This window comes from Grammomys surdaster, unplaced genomic scaffold (assembly GCF_004785775.1).
Source record: "Grammomys surdaster isolate TR1022 unplaced genomic scaffold, NIH_TR_1.0 335, whole genome shotgun sequence".
NCBI lineage: Eukaryota > Metazoa > Chordata > Mammalia > Rodentia > Muridae > Grammomys > Grammomys surdaster.
Genome location: NW_021604754.1, coordinates 701,985 through 718,063, shown reverse-complemented (window position 1 = coordinate 718,063; position 16,079 = coordinate 701,985). Strand labels below are relative to the sequence as shown.

The 16,079-nt window shown below is 36.6% G+C and overlaps 1 protein-coding gene across 1 annotated transcript in view; it reads left to right on the top strand.

The window, feature by feature from the left end:
- The window catches only part of Cftr (cystic fibrosis transmembrane conductance regulator), a 165,651-nt gene that overhangs the window by 131,394 nt on the left and 18,178 nt on the right, over window positions 1-16,079 (top strand). The window contains exon 22 of the mRNA XM_028778439.1: window positions 12,389-12,640. Coding sequence (XP_028634272.1) covers window positions 12,389-12,640 — 252 coding nt within the window. The remainder of the gene's footprint in view (window positions 1-12,388; window positions 12,641-16,079) is intronic.

The window sequence follows — 16,079 nt, the reverse complement described above, 5'->3', positions numbered from 1 at the left end:
ATATACATATACATATACATATACATATACATATACATATACATATATATATATATGCATGTCAATTACCCAGTTTAAGAAATAAAGTGTTCGGGTTAATTTAAGGAGATTCTGTATCACACATTAAGCTGTGTATCACACATTAAGCTGTGGTATGATTTATTTTTCATCCTCATGAATCTTCATTGTGAATAATTTTGTACATTTGTCTTTGCCCTGGAGTTTTACAAAGCAAATCCTAGGAGAGAAAGAAATTGCTGAGTTTAAAATTTCCCCAAGCTTAGCTTCACTAATGTCAAATTACTCAGGTCTGTTGTGCTAGTATATACTTCCACCAATTTTAGTAGTTCCTTCACCAGCAATATTTCTTATTCAGACTTTTGAATTTTTGCCAGTATGATGAATAAGAAGTAATTACTAAACTTCCAGGATAAATCTTTATTGTTGGAGTTTTGGTTTGTTGTTGTTTGTTTCTGTTAAATGCTTGTTCATGTTATTAGCTTACTTTTCAACATGATGAGTTTGTGTTCATGTATTCAACATGAATACGTTGTAAGTATTTTTGGGTCCTGAATCAGTTGTCGGTTCTATACATTTAAATGGACCTTAAGCCAGTGGCTTTATTCATAGTATCCCTTGATATGAAAGGAAACATTGAATTTGATAGAGTTTAGTTTATTTTTCTTTTCCTTTATGGCTTGTGCATTTGGTGTCTTGTTTAAGAAATCCTTCTGTATATTAGGTTTTCACATTCAGCAGCCTGACATTATTCATAATATTCTTGTCTTTGACATTTTTAAAATGTCTGGTCTTAGTGACTGTTCCCTCCTAAGTGTTTATCATTGCTCCTTTCCTTTGTGATTAACTGATGTTGTCTTGCATTTGAGTACTTTGTGTTTTCAAATACCATATTTTGGTGTATTGTATCTTCCTCTGTAGGCTGAGAGCCTGAAGTGATATTTGTATGCTAAAATGATGTGAAGGACTACTGATCCACAAGGGCCAGGGCGAGAAGTGAAAGGAAGCTCAACACAGTTCCCTAGTTATATTTTAATTAAAAACATATTTTCAGTTAGACTTTAGAATTGGCCTGAGAACTTCATCACTGATTTCTTTTTAAATTTTTGATTACATTTATTTGTGTAGGTACAGAATGTCCACGCCACAGCATGAGTGTGGAGTTCAAAGGGGAACTTGTAGGACTCACTTCCCTCTTTTCACGGTGTGAGTCCTAGGGACTGACCTCAAGTCATCAGGCTTAGCAGCAAATGCCATTACATGCTGATCCATCTTTGCTGACTCTTAAGACTTTTGACATACATTCATCCATTCATTACTCCATTTCTAGAAGGTCTTGAATCCCAGTTAAAAATCATCATACAACTCCCTTACTTCCACTTTCAGATGCACATTCATGTGATTGTCAAATTTCTATAATCATATGTACATTAATATATAAATACATGCAATATATTTTTAAAACATGTCATGAGGGATAAACCTAAAATCTTTTAAAGACTCTTCTTGTTTGTGTGTTTTCATCGTTTGCTGAGGCATCTTAATAATTCCTTGAAATACAGTTTTCTTGGTTTTATTTTTCATAGTTAGACCAGTTCCTAGTCTCTTCTCCATACTTCTTAGTTTTATTTTTGTCTTAGAGCTCTTATAAAGACATATATATCTGTTGGAAGTAGCTGAAGAATATTATATAAATGCTGTATCTGTTTACTTAAAATTTTATAATCATGACTTCATAATTCAAAACCCTTGTGCATATTACCTATTTCTCTACATAAAAAAATCTCTTCACCTTATTCATGTACAATTTTCTTTGTAACATTAATTTTTTGGCTTAATCACATAGCCAAACTTTTGACATTGGAACATAATGTTGTCATCTATAGAGTTCACACTAAAGATACTTAACCTTCTAAATGTAGTCACACACATCCAAGCTAAGGTTTTCAGTGAGTTTCTGGTTCCTTCTGGGCTTCTTTCATAGCTCTATTTGTGCAGCTTGATGTGGCCTGTGACCTGTAGGTTGGACACTCCTATTAGAATAGCCTATGAACAGGCTGACAAAACCTTGGCGAAATACATTTCTACTTCATGTGTCTAGTGTCCACGACAGACACTTTAAGGTATTTCTCCATGTTTTTCCATGAGTATGCTAGACTTTGTAGTCTGTTCTTTGACATTGTATGTTTCATGGTGTATGAAAGGACCTTTACAAGGACCTATTGTGTTTATGATATGGTCTATGAAATGTATCAATATTTGTAGTTGATTAGATTTTCAAAAGTTATGCTCTTTTGTTTAATATCAAAGAGCATATGTCAGTTTGCATTTCCTTGCCAAGCAATGCTGGTGGGCCTTCCTGGGTACTGGTGGTCTCTTCCTGCTGTTAACTCCCATTCCTGCTAGTCTCACCTGCACTGCTGCTAGAACTACCCAATAGTACTCTTCTCTTCTCTTCTTCCTTGGAAATCAGCAGGGAGAATGTCTGAGCAGTGCCTTCAAGTTTCATATCCACCTGAAGTAACCACTAGAGTCTTTTTTAAGCAAAAACTCAGTGTGACATCATTTTATCTTACCATGTTTTTCACTGCATCTAGAGTTATCTGAGTTTAAAATTGAACAAACACAGTATCTTCTTTACTATATTTTAAAACTAAGTGCAAGAGTATTCAGGAAAAGTCTTCAGCGTTGGAACAATTACCTCATTTACCCACCTGCTCCAATTTAAAACATGAATACAGAGTCAATTTGACTATGAAGTTATAAACATAGCAGTATAATTTTGTTTTTATTTTTTACCTGTTACCTACCCACAGACCCCTAGCTTTCCTTATCTCTCAGCTATTAAATCTAATATCACAACAATACAAGTTACATTGTATTTATTATCACATATCTGAAATTCTGACACTCAGAACTATCCAGCAAATTATGTTTTCATAGTAAATTTATTTATTCTCAAGTTCTTTCCTTTATTCCTGCATCCTTTTAGAAATTCTAACAATTCCATTCCTTAATTCCTTAAACTCTCAGCCAAGGGCCTTCTTACATATCTCATAGAAATACATATATATCCAGAAATAATTCCCTTACATCTCTACTAGCTCTTTCTTGATGCAGCATACTGTTAGAGAACCTTGCAGTAGACAGGACATCTCAGGGTACAAGTTCCTATACAGGCTTATTGAACCTCTAGTCATATGTACTCTCTTTGCCCATGTCCTTGCTTCTATCTAGAGGCAAATCCTGTGTAGTTGCCTACCCTTTATGAGACTTGTCACCAGTGAATACTCCCACTTGGTCTCCAGTTCCTACTGTAATTATTTGGCCTGTTTACAGTAAACTTCTAAAGAGATTGCCTTTCTCTGTTATATCTTCTGTTCTTTACACGGTTTCTTTCATTTTCTTCACCCACTTGAGTCACAACAAACATCATGCACAAAGCAACATCTTTGTCTTCTACAGTTGTTGAGCACTGTTTTCCATGGATGAGTCCTTATACTATTTAATTTGTGTGCTACCTCCTGGGCCTTCATCTCCTGTATCCTTTAAATCATCATTTGTATTACAGCTATCTTCTTTACCTGTGCATTCTCTCTAGCTATTGTTATCTAACCCCATGCTTCAAAACTTATCTCTTGCTGAATTATAGATTCATATATTTAGTGTACATCTCTTTATCGCTCTCTATACATATCCTGCTGCCATCTTGATACCTCCATGAATCCATAAAATATTCCTCTAGATTATTTTCTAGTAGATTTGACATGCTGGAGTATGAGTTCCTGAACATCAACTCAAAGTACACATATGATCTTAAGTGACCATTAAAATGATAAAAAGTTTATACCCCATTCATTAGCCTGAAAGGCCAAATAAATGAGAGCCAGCAAAGGTATAAATGGTGATTCTTACACCATCTGGTGACTAAGGGGTTGCACACACATAATATCTTCACTTGATAACTCATATACTACCAGAAATGTCTACCACAGAAGGAACAGAAAGTGACCAGCCTTAATATGTGAATGCCACTGCCTTCGTTTTTCCAAGAAGACCAGTGGATAAGCATCCCCATTTCCACTAGATTATTGAACTGAACTGTATGTCCCTAGTAAAAAGAAGGAAGTTGCAAGGTTAAGAACAATGAGCTTACAAGGCTTTCATTTAGATCACCTAAGTGAAGTTCCAGAAAGTTTTTGCATGGTTGGTGCAATCTGAGAAGAGTTTTCTGTCAGCACAAAGTCACTCTGTTTCTCCTTTGTCTTCTCATCACCTGTGTTTATTTTGGGTTCTACTGAGGATCAGGTGACTAATTGTAGAATGAGCAACATGAAATGTGGGAGGACAAAAAGGAATTTCTCCTTTCTTCATGACTGCCATTACCAAATGTTGTTCTATTGAAAGCAGTTTCTGTTATACGGATCTGACAGAGGAATTAATTTATCCTCTTCGTCTTTTGCCTCCTTTTAATGGTAGCTTGATTGTGGTTTGTTGTTGTTCTTACAAGTCTTTGTGGTATATTTTTCAAGACATATTACCCATTCAACCACAGAGAGCCTTGTATTTCATTCTGGCTCAGAAACTAAGAAGTTGAATGCCTTTAGGCAAGTCATTGTTCCTCATTTCCAGGGCCTTATTTTCCTCTTCTGTAAAATGAAATGGTTTGATTAGGAATTTTTCATATTGCTGGTAGCTTTGACATTCTCTCTCTTCTGAATCATTCCACATAAAAATGTAAACTCTTAACCTATATGTATATATTAGATATTATTTAAGTTCTTAGGAAAACCACACACCAACCGTATCCTGAATGTGGAAATTCATTAAATATTACCCTGCAGTTACTACAGCTGATCTAAAACCTTTAACTCAATGTGTTTCTACAGCCAACAAAGAAAAAGTAACTAGTAGAATGATATTCTTGAACCTTGAATTAAGACAAGAAACTTAACAGCCCCCTCAGGAGTTGCTGGAATGTGCAAAAATGTGTGTGTGATAAGCTTGGAAAATTGATTAGGGCTTTGTGGCAGCCACTTTAACTTCCTGGTTTAGGTTTTGTCATTTGTACAATGAAAGAATGGATTAGATCATGGGCTCACAGTCTGGCTGCACATGAATAAAGCTTCTTCAGGTTCACAAAGGCCAGGAGAATTAGTTCTGCTGGGGCAAGGTGACAGGAACTGTTGTCTATAGTTTGAAATGTGCCCAGGTGATTCTAATGTGTATCTAGGCCTTTAAGTCACTGGATTAAGTGATCTTGCAGATTCATTTTTGCTTTGAATTTCTGTGAGTCATATCTCAAGGATTAGTAAACATTTTCTATTAAGGTTGAAATGAAAATAGCTTCAGCTTTGTAAGCCTATGGGCTCAAGACAGCAACTCTACCTTTGTATGACAAAGCACCCAAAAACATCCGTGTGTGTGTGTGTGTGTGTGTGTTCATTTTACTTTGGTAATTACTATTTTCAGTTTATTTGTATTTCGAGGGGTTTTGGTTTGAGAGATAAGGAGGAAATATGAAATTGAGTGGATAGATAATGAGGAGGATATGGAAGGAACTGGGAGATGAGGAAAGAAGATGCTCAAAATATACTGTATGAAAAATGTAAATAACGTTATTTTAGCAAAAAATAAATCTAGGCTTCAGACATGAAAATAACTTTGGGCCAGGACAGGGAAGTAAGTCAGATATTTTAGTAATCCTAATATGTCCTTAGAAACAGTGATCACGCCAGGCTGTGGTGGCGCACGCCTTTAGTCCCAGCACTTGGGAGGCAGAGGCAGGTGGATTTCTGAGTTTGTGGCTGGCCTGGTCTACAGAGTGAGTTCCAGGACAGCCCAGGCTATACAGAGAAACCCTGTCTCGAAAAACCAAAAAAAAAAAAAAAACCCAAAAAAAAGAATAAAGAAAAAAAAGAAACAGTGATCACGGGAGTGTTTAAAGAATCTTGTTTATAGTCTTGCTTGTTCCTTGACTATCTGCATCTATTGTATTGCTAGTTCCTCAACCTAGAACTGACCTTAATACTTGCATGTAATTAAAATGGTATAAAAGCAAAAAGGAGGAGGGGGATGGGATAGAGGGTTTCTAGGGAGGGGAAATGGGGAAAGGGGATAACATCTGTATTGTAAATAAATAAAATATCTAATAAAAAATCCAAAATAACAAATCAAAATATCCTATTAAGATTTCAGTATTTTCCTCTAAGCATCTAGATTTTGAAATATTGTAACTTCTCCGAAGCATTCTGTCAGTTAGCTTCATCTTTTGTATGTAACATAAATACTTATGCAAACATCATTGACAGCCCAAAAAGTTTGCTAGTGGTCCTTCCATTTACTAGTAATTATATCCCTTAGGCTATGAGTTAGCAGAAATATGGCCAATATGTCATATTCTTCTCCATATGCTTATATATTATCTTGCCAACTACTCCTATGCATGAGACCTGATTTGGAGTGTGGTAGATATACCAGTGACACTGAATTGAAAAAACTGATTTCCCCTTTCCTAACAAATATTGATTGCCAACAGTTTATTGGTTAAGGGTGAGACATGTCCACTTCCACATCTCAGCACTGAGATTTTTGAGCATATGGAGATCTTGTAAATGCTATCACAGTCTCTGTGTTCACATGTGTACAATCCTGTTGTATCTGGATGACACTGTTTCCTTGGAATCATCTACTACCTTCCTATAGATCCCTCAGTTTTGAGAGGAGTGGTTCTCTCATTCTCTGCACATTGTCCAGTTGTGGATCATGTTGTTAGGTAGTTTCTGCTGTAAGGAAAGGCTTCTCTGATGATGGCTGAGTGAGGTGTGATCTATGGGCACACCATTATGTCATTAAGCGTTATGTCATCTTCCTGTTATGTTTTTTAGGCTGACTAATAGTAGTAGGCTTTTCCCTGCAGCCCATGATCTACCTACTTAGGTTTTTGCCTACATTAGCTGTGTCAAGTATTCTATCTCATGGAATAGGCCTTAACTCCAATTAAATAATTATTAGTTAATCTATAGTACTTGTGACACTATTGTACTTGTGTATCTTGCAGACAGATCACTATTATAGTTGCTAGATTTATAGCTGGATGATATTAATGATTTGTAATTATTTTATGTTTATGGGTGCTTTGCCTGCATCTGTTCACCACATGCATACCTGGTGGCCATGGAGGACAGTAGACAGTGTTGTATCCCCTGGAACTGGAGTTATAAACAGTTGTTAGTTGCTATTTGGATGTGGAGAATCAAAACCAAAGTCTGCTAGAACAGCCAGTGTTCTAAACAACCTCTTTATCACTAAACTATCTTTCCATCCTTCCCCATAATCTTTCTAAATTCAATCATGACATTTCTGTCTAGGATTGCTGAACATTTTAGGCATGGGAAACAATGTCACCATTGTCATGACTTTGGAGTGGTTAGCCATTGAAGTGTAATTTTGTTATTCTGGCTTCTAAAGAACTAAGTAAAATAGCAAATATTTCTATGAGGCATTTCAGTATTCCTGAAAAGGCTAGAATGACCCCTATGATTAGCAACAAAGGATGAACAGGAGAATCTAGAGTCATTTTCATGTTCACCGACTTGCCTCCTTTATAAATTAACATTGAAAGGAAGCTATTGAACCACATTTTGCTATTGCCATCATCATTATTATCTGGGTGCTTAGATTAGTACCTTTAGGCACTATTGTAAAGATAATAACAGTTTTAAGGATCACCTCTTCCCCAGTATATTTAAGGGAATGCATTGGTTCTCAATAAAATTAATGTACCAACAACTAGAAGCACATTAATCTCAAGCAAACATTTTCTTTATCTTGGTACATTCCAATTTTAAAGAATAAGAATTTACACTATGTTAAGTTTACTCCTCCATAAATGATTCAGTGTTTTAGTGTGGCTCTCCTTTTGTCTTTTGTCTTTTGTATGAGAAAATGGTGCTAATTCCTAACTTCATTGTAATTTAACTCTAGCCACACAGAGACTTTCCATATCTATGGGACAGACTTACCTCCCTGGGCAGGGCTGCCCATACTCCTTCCCTCTTAACTTTTCTAAGCACAGCAAACAGCAGCTTGAGACTGAGGAGTATGTCAGCCTACAGCTGTAATGATGGTTGCCAATGCTGAGTGAGTGTCTAGTGCTAAGACACCATGGTTCTTACGTATCACGTGGAAATATATAATAGACAATCCTTTAAGAAAGGATTAAGTGAGTTTACAAGTTTTATGAAAACAGGTGAGACTAAAACTGCAGGGATGATCTCTGCTGTACTGTGTAGAAGAATCACCTGTCAATAAAAATGTTATGGCCAGTAAGCTGTGGCAAGGGTAGAAGGCAGGACTTCCAGTTGGAAAAGAGTCAGGCAGGAGAGGGAAGTTTTGGACAGGGATGTGGATATAAGAAACTGAGAAGAATCCAGCCACATAGCTGAACTCAGGTTAGAATAAATGGGATAATAAGTTTAGAGTTACTTCAGGAACCAGCCTAGTGTATGGCCTAGGGATTTATTAATAATATTAAGCCACTAAGTTTTTATTCAGGTACTGTGACATGGGTGGAAAAGCTCATGGCTATATAAAACTAGTGTGGTGTGTTGTAACCTCTGTCTAATCCAGTTAGCAATGTGCATTGGTAGACTGGGAAGATGAGATATAACTTCCCAGTCTTGAAGACATACCTTATCATCCTCACAGCATTGCAATTATCACTGCATAGGAGAGAAAACAATGGCTTTATTTTGTTAGTAACAAAGGTTTAAAGGACTTCATGTGGCTAAGCACTAGATGTTCTGAATAGTCCATTCTTTGAGTACAAGAAATACTGCGAACAATTACGATAGCAGGTAGACCGTTCGTCTCCAAACCAGGAGACATAATTTTCAGGTCTTTTCACTTGGATAGACCTTTCCAGAGACCCTTGGATCTGTCAGATTTCTGTCACTGTGACAAAATACCTGATACAAACCTCATGAAGAAATGAAATGTTTCTTTTGGTTTATAGTCTCAGAAGTGTCAGTACATGGTTACCTGCCTTGACTTCAGACCTTTGCTGAGGAAGAGCATCATGGAAACAGGAATGTGTCAGAGAAGGCAGCTTACCTCATGGCAGCTAGGAAGTGGGGTTAGGTGGTTAGGATGGAGGATATACCTCAAGGACAAACTCTCAGGGGCCAACTTCCTTTGGTTATTCTATATCTCCCAATGTTCCTACCATGTCCCAAAAGTTCCATCTTCTTGATACCAAGCCTTATCTTGTAGTGACTTTTATAATCCAATTCATAACTACTATGTTTAGGGACAGTGTAAGTACAAGAGAGCTATATGTTGAATCATCATCCAGGTACTGAGAGGGTCATTAGCATGACTAGCATGGCAAGAGTTGCCTCCAGCCTTCTCCATTTAGGAATTGGCTACAGGTTTTCCTAAAACTTGTAAAATTTAGTCCTGTTTCCAGGAAGGATGGGCCCCTTACTTTCTGACTTGATAATAGTAACTCTCTAGTTAATTTGGTCTGTATAACTTGAATTTTTTTTTTTTTTTTATCTAAGAAGGACCTACCAAATTGCTTGAGCTTTCCACAAACCTGAGAGCCATGTTTATAAAGGATATGAACCTTTGACAGGGAAATCAAGCATACACTGAATATAACTTCAACTTTGCTGTGGTTATTTACGGTTTTTGCTTTTGCTGAGTGGAGAGAATTCTAGCTAGTTGAGAGATCCTGTTAGATTTGTAGTGGAGTTGAACTCCTTTTACATGCTGCTTTCTGAGCTCTCTGTCCCTGAGTCACCGATGTTCCTATCTTGTCTAGAATTATCTGGGAGACTTTGTCTTGTTCTGTCTTCTCTCTTTTGCAGAACTTCTTGGTTTCTTCCATGCCTCTTAGGATACTGGAGTTTGGTTACAAGACAGGACACCTTTTTGCAAGTTGCCCTTATTCATTGGCAACCTCTTTTTGCTTCATACTGTGGGTTGAGAAGGCTGACTGTTTCTCAGCCATCCTAAGTTTATCTATCACAAGACTTTTTCTAAAACTCCCAAATCTTCAGTGTTTCAGTCTTGGATTTTCATTTTTCTAAGCGTTGAAGTCATGCCTTCCTACCCGGGCTAACATCTGAGCCTGAGCTCAAATGATCACTTTCTTGGAAGCCATGAATACCTACAGTGGTGTGTCTCTTTGGGCTTTGACCTTTGAAGCTTAAAAGTTATTGTTCATATGACTACAAAATACTGAACTGTCATTAGGTCTTGACTTTAAAAAGACTGTTTTTGAGACTTGAAAGAATGTTGTGGTTCTGGTGTGACTTCTTCTAGAGGCAATCAACATGCTGGCAACCTTCTGGTTCAAGGAATTGGTTAGTGACTAGCCTATTCAATAATGACATTTAAATAGTTATAAAGTACCTGCACTTGCTACTTTATCTATCAGAAAATGTCCTCAGATATTGAACTACACTTTGTTCATGTTATAATGAGTATTCACTGTCACTAGGGGATATTTTCACTAGGCTGAGAATAGTTAGACTTGGAGTTCATTTTAAGCATTCAGATTGTAAGAAGCAAGTTATAAACTTTCAATTTTAACAATAAGAATGGTCCATCTAGTACATACAATGTTAAATGTTCTGGATTTGTCTTTAATGGTGACTGTCACTGATGGAGTTAGGTTACCGTACTTAGGTCAAAGAAATGTATATTAGCTTTCAAAATGACCAAACCCTAGGTATGTATTATGTATGTATTTATTTATGTATATATTTATTTATATGTATTTATTCCTTCGTGTCTTCATTTATTAATTGTTTGAATGGATAGTATCTGTTTTCATCATGTTTTAAAATTATCACAAGTAAAAATTATAGTATTAAAATCCAGAGTATTTAAGTAGAATTAGAGCAGTATTATTTGTTGTTGGAAATTTGTGAAGTTCCTGTATTTCTGTATGCTTTAAATCTGTACATTATTAAATGTTACATTGAAAGATTCATAGACTAGATTGTTGTATTAACTTTTCCCAAGGAAAGGTGAACAAAGATATTTTCACTCCCAAACAGACACTGAAGAAGGGCAAAAGTAAGAATTTCATCTAAGTCTAACTTGGTGAACAGTGAGTTTACTGGGAGTACAGTAAGCATGGATGACAGATCACTTACCCACTTACAGACCATGAGCAAACATAAAACACTTTCACACTACAAAGTTCAACTCCATCATGGATGATGACCTTGTGGAAGCTGCCCCAACATGTCCTACTCTTAGTTAAAGTCCCACTTCCTCTCTTTCTACATGCTCTAGGTCTCTCAAGATCACTTCCAGGTAAAAGGGAGAGGAAACAGGGGGGAACTGATGGTTGGAGTCCCAGAGGAAGGTCCAGAACTCTACTCTCCTCCCTTCTACTAAGGAGTGTCAAAGGCTCTATCACTACAGACCTAGCTGTCAGTGCAGATTATCTTGCCTATTTTGCCATATGGCCACCTCTGCCCAAGCATACATCTATGCTAAAATGATAGAAGAAGAAGCCATTCTTCCACAATTCCATGGAATTGAAAATATAACCTTTATATATGGTCACATTTTGCTAATGATGGAAATTGATTTTTAAGTAATATTTATTAGAAGTATAATTTTTCACTTTCGATTTGTGCAGTAAACTTGAGCATTGTGAATTCATTAAAAATTGACTAAGCTGCTGGATGTGGTGGCACATGCCTTCAGTCCCAGCACTCGGAAGGTAGAGGCAGATGGATCTCTACACATTCAAGGACAGCCTAATCTACAGAGTGAGTTCCAGAAAAGCTAGGGCTATACAGAAAAACCTTGTCTTGAAAAAAAACAAAAAAAGAAAAGAAAAGGAAGGAAGGAAGGAAGGAAGGAAGGAAGGAAGGAAGGAAGGAAGGAAGGAAGGAGAATAAAGAAATTGACTAAGCATCAGGTGTCAACAAAACTGAGTTATAGTTGTTCAAGAAATTGGAGAGGCATTACTATCTGGAGTACTACATTTTCTTACAACATACTGTGTAGTACTATCATAATTGGGAAAATATTTCTCTTTGACATCATCTATGCCCTTGAGAATACTTTGGTTATTTGTGTATGGACTGTGTAACTGAAATTTAAGCAATCATAAAAATAAACATGTCTCTGCAGAGCCCCATTATATGTGTCTTAGTTGATTTGCTTGTTAAGCATTTAATTATATCTAATTATTTCCTGTTACTTGACTGAAAACCCTGACAAATAACCTAGTGACAGGTAGCTTGCATCATAATTTAAAGACTATTTTTTTAGGCAAAGTCAAACTAATTATGGCACTGTCTAGATTTCTCAAACAAACATACTGTTATTTTCGTTTCAGATGCGATCTGTGAGCAGAGTCTTTAAGTTTATTGATATACAAACAGAAGAAAGTATGTGTACCCAGATAATGAAAGAACTACATAGTGAAGACTCGTCTAATGTTTTAGTCATTAAGAATGAGCATGTGAAGAAAAGCGATATCTGGCCCTCTGGAGGTGAAATGGTTGTCAAAGACCTCACTGTAAAATACATGGATGACGGGAATGCCATATTAGAGAACATTTCTTTTTCAATAAGTCCTGGTCAAAGGGTAAGATTTCAGCAGTACTTGCTTTGTTAGTGAGTCCCAACAACCACAGCAATGTGTTAGTAAAAACCATGTGTAACATAATTGTGCAATCAATAATCTTTATGCAGAGTTGAAGGTGTGACTGCAAAGTTATTATGTTTCATATGAAATTTGAATTATAGAGTCTACATATCAGGTTATTGTAAAAATGTGATTGTATTTGAATGTGGCTATACTTGGAAATATGTAGTTAATTACAGATTTTCAAATTGCAGATGCCTTTAAATACACAACAGGCACCAAAATATACAACCATCACTATGAACAGTAGCACCAAATTTGTTGATTGGCTCAATGTAAATTGGTCCATCCCTTAATTAATGTATATGAAACTTAAACTTGAGTGATTTTCTTGTGGGCAATGGGTAGTTATATTTTAGTTCTTTGGGCAACTCTGCCAGTCCGTGTCTGTCAAGTGGTGCACTTAGAGCATGAGCACATGGAATGGTAGGCACAGGTGCAGCCCTTATAGCCTGTTCTGCTGTTTGTTCCTTATTCCTGCTCTTTACCTCTGAACATAGTAATTGTACTGTTGTAATTTGTATGAGTTTCTCTAAAGCTTACAATATGTATTTACAATGACTCCAGGTCCATTTTAAAAGAATAATGTTACCACATAAATAGCATCAGCACCCTAGAGTCCCAATATCTCCCTCCTGTGTCTTATATTCTTTCTGTGGATCATTTTGTATAGTCACAGATCATATGTGCAAATAGATGTTATTAGAATGACTTTAAGTAAGCTTTCTTGGTAGACCCATTAAGAGTAAGAAAAGCATTTTACTTTCTAAAATGCTTCCTTTATGTATTTAGCACCAAGTTTGCAATTTCTTGTAGATCTGAATCATATCTTTTCTTTTCCCTGAGTAAGTTCCCTTAACATATCTTTTAAAATAATCCCATTGACAGCACATTGCCTCTGTGTTGGTTTGATAATTTCTTACTTCACCTTAAGTTTTGAAAGACAGCTTCACAAGATTCATAATCCTAGTTTGGTGGAGTTTTACTTTTCCTCTTTACTCCACTTGTTTCCTGATTTTATAGTGTCCGTAAAGTTATAAGTAATTCTTATTTCACTTTTTAATAAATAATATACTTTTCCTCTGGGCTTTCTTCAAGAAGACTTCTTTAAGTTTTTTTGTACTTTCGAGATGATGTGCTGTGGTGTGGTTCTTTGGCTCTGAGCAACATGCTGCTTATTTTTCTCTGTGTATGAATTGAGTATGTGCTACTAATTTTTGAGGGAACCTTCTTAGTAACTGTTGTTTGAAATATTCCCCTCCATCCTTTCTTCTCAGCCTCCTTTTCTTCTCTTTTTCTTTCTTCGTTTCTGTCTTCTTTCTCTTTCTGGTATTTACATTATATACAAGTTACACCTTTCCTAGTTGTGCCATGAGTTTTGGATATGCTGGGGGTTTTAGTTTGTTGCTGATGTTCTTATTGATGTTGTTGTGCAGAGGAGTGTTGGTGTTCGTGCTACAGTAACATATCCTTAAGCTTAGGGGTTCTTTCCTCACACATATCTAATTATTGTTGAGCTCATCAAGGCATCCTCCATCTTTGTTGTACATATTTTTTGTTTGTTTGCTTGGCTTGCTCTTTTTCTCTATACCTGTAGAAGTCTTCTGATTCTGCCTTAGAGTGACCCCTTTCTGTTTAATAATAATCTATTTATTACTATATTCTAATTTTTTCATGATATAACCCTTATCACATTAGGCATAGTTGTTTTGCATTCCCAACTTATTAATTACAGTGTCCTTGTCACATCTGGCTTTTTTCTATCCTAATATTACTTATTATTTCTTTTTCTCCCTTTCAACATGTCTCATAATTTTTTCTTGAAAGAGAAACATAGATGATGTGCTTGGGAAAAGGGCCTGTGATCAGAGGCTGTTAGTAATAGACTGGACACGTTGTGTTGGAGTGTAGAGTTCTGTCGCTCTGTGATTAACTTAGAGAAATTACATCTTCAGCTGTGAGCCTTTAAACGCCACCAGTTAAGTCACCCCTTTAGGTAGTACAGAATGGTTAGACTGAGCTGGCACTAAACGCTTCTATTTCCTAAAGTCAGTTAGGCTGGACTTTTGGAAAAAATCGTTACAAATGATAAAACCGTCTCACTCAAGACAGGTCTTAAATGGAAGACTCTGCTCTGGCTTATCTCAGAATGACCACTCTCTTGTGGGGTGGCTTGAAAGCTAGAGGACCTTCCTCTACTCTTCCTGTGAGGTCACTGGAGGCTGCCATGAAATTGTTTCCCTCTCCATGGTCCACAATGAGCCTGGGTCATCTTTTCAGTCTAGTGCTTGTACTTGCTCCCTCAAGGTTTCTGCTTGCTGGTTTCTGTGACTGTATGTATCTGTCTGTCTTTCTCTACAGCTCTAGGGGCACAGTCATTTGCTCTGTGGCTTTACCTTTTTGACAGAAAATTTGTTGCTCAACTTTTTACTTAAGATGGAGTGACTTGCCAGTTAGTGGTGGCATATAACTTTAATCCAAGCACTTGGGAAACAGAAGCAGGTGGATTTCTGTGAACTCAAGGCCATCCTGGTCCAAGGAGTGAGTTCCAGAACAACCAGGGCTACAAAGACCCCCGTCTTAAAAAATGAAAACAACCAAACAGTAATAAAAGCAAAAAGAATATCAATGTTCTCAAATGAACACATATAAATAGGTGTTGGATTTGTTAAAAGTACACCCTGTTCTGCTTTAATAAAATCTGGTGTGAGACTGCTGAATCATTTAACAATCTGAGCAGCCCACATGCCTTATTAATAATAAACAGATGTGTGAACATATAAGAGTCTCAGTCATAATTACCCATGAATCTGATGTTTCATTTGATTGTTTGTCTTGGTTTCTGGAGACCACAAGGAAATGAGATAATTACAGTGCATTCCCCTCTGCCATTGAAGTACGGGTAAGGTGCTTTAAAGGGACCACACCATAACTGCTCTACTCTTGACACAACGGAACTCCTGCTTGTACCAACTTTGACACTGATTAGTTCTCCAAGATTATAGTTTGATTTATGTTGATCTAAATTTTGCAGAGTTGAGGTGCATTGAGGTTACTAAAAACATCAACTCATACTTAGGACACATCTTAAAGAGCTTGTTTGCAGGAAGTACTCTTACAAATAAGAAGATAATTATTATGTGACAACTCCTCAACAAGACAACCTTGTTAGGGTGCAAATCAATTAGGTTCCTTGCTGTTGAAAAACTGGTCAGACAGGATCCATGCCAGCACTTTGATGTGAGGAAACCAGAGCAATAGCTGAAGGGTTTAAAGCTAAAGAAAGTATTTATTGATTGCCTCTCAGCCCAGTATTATGGCAGCATAAGAACTGAGTTCTCTGAAAAATGTATTTCCTTCTGGAGGAAATACAGTAAGC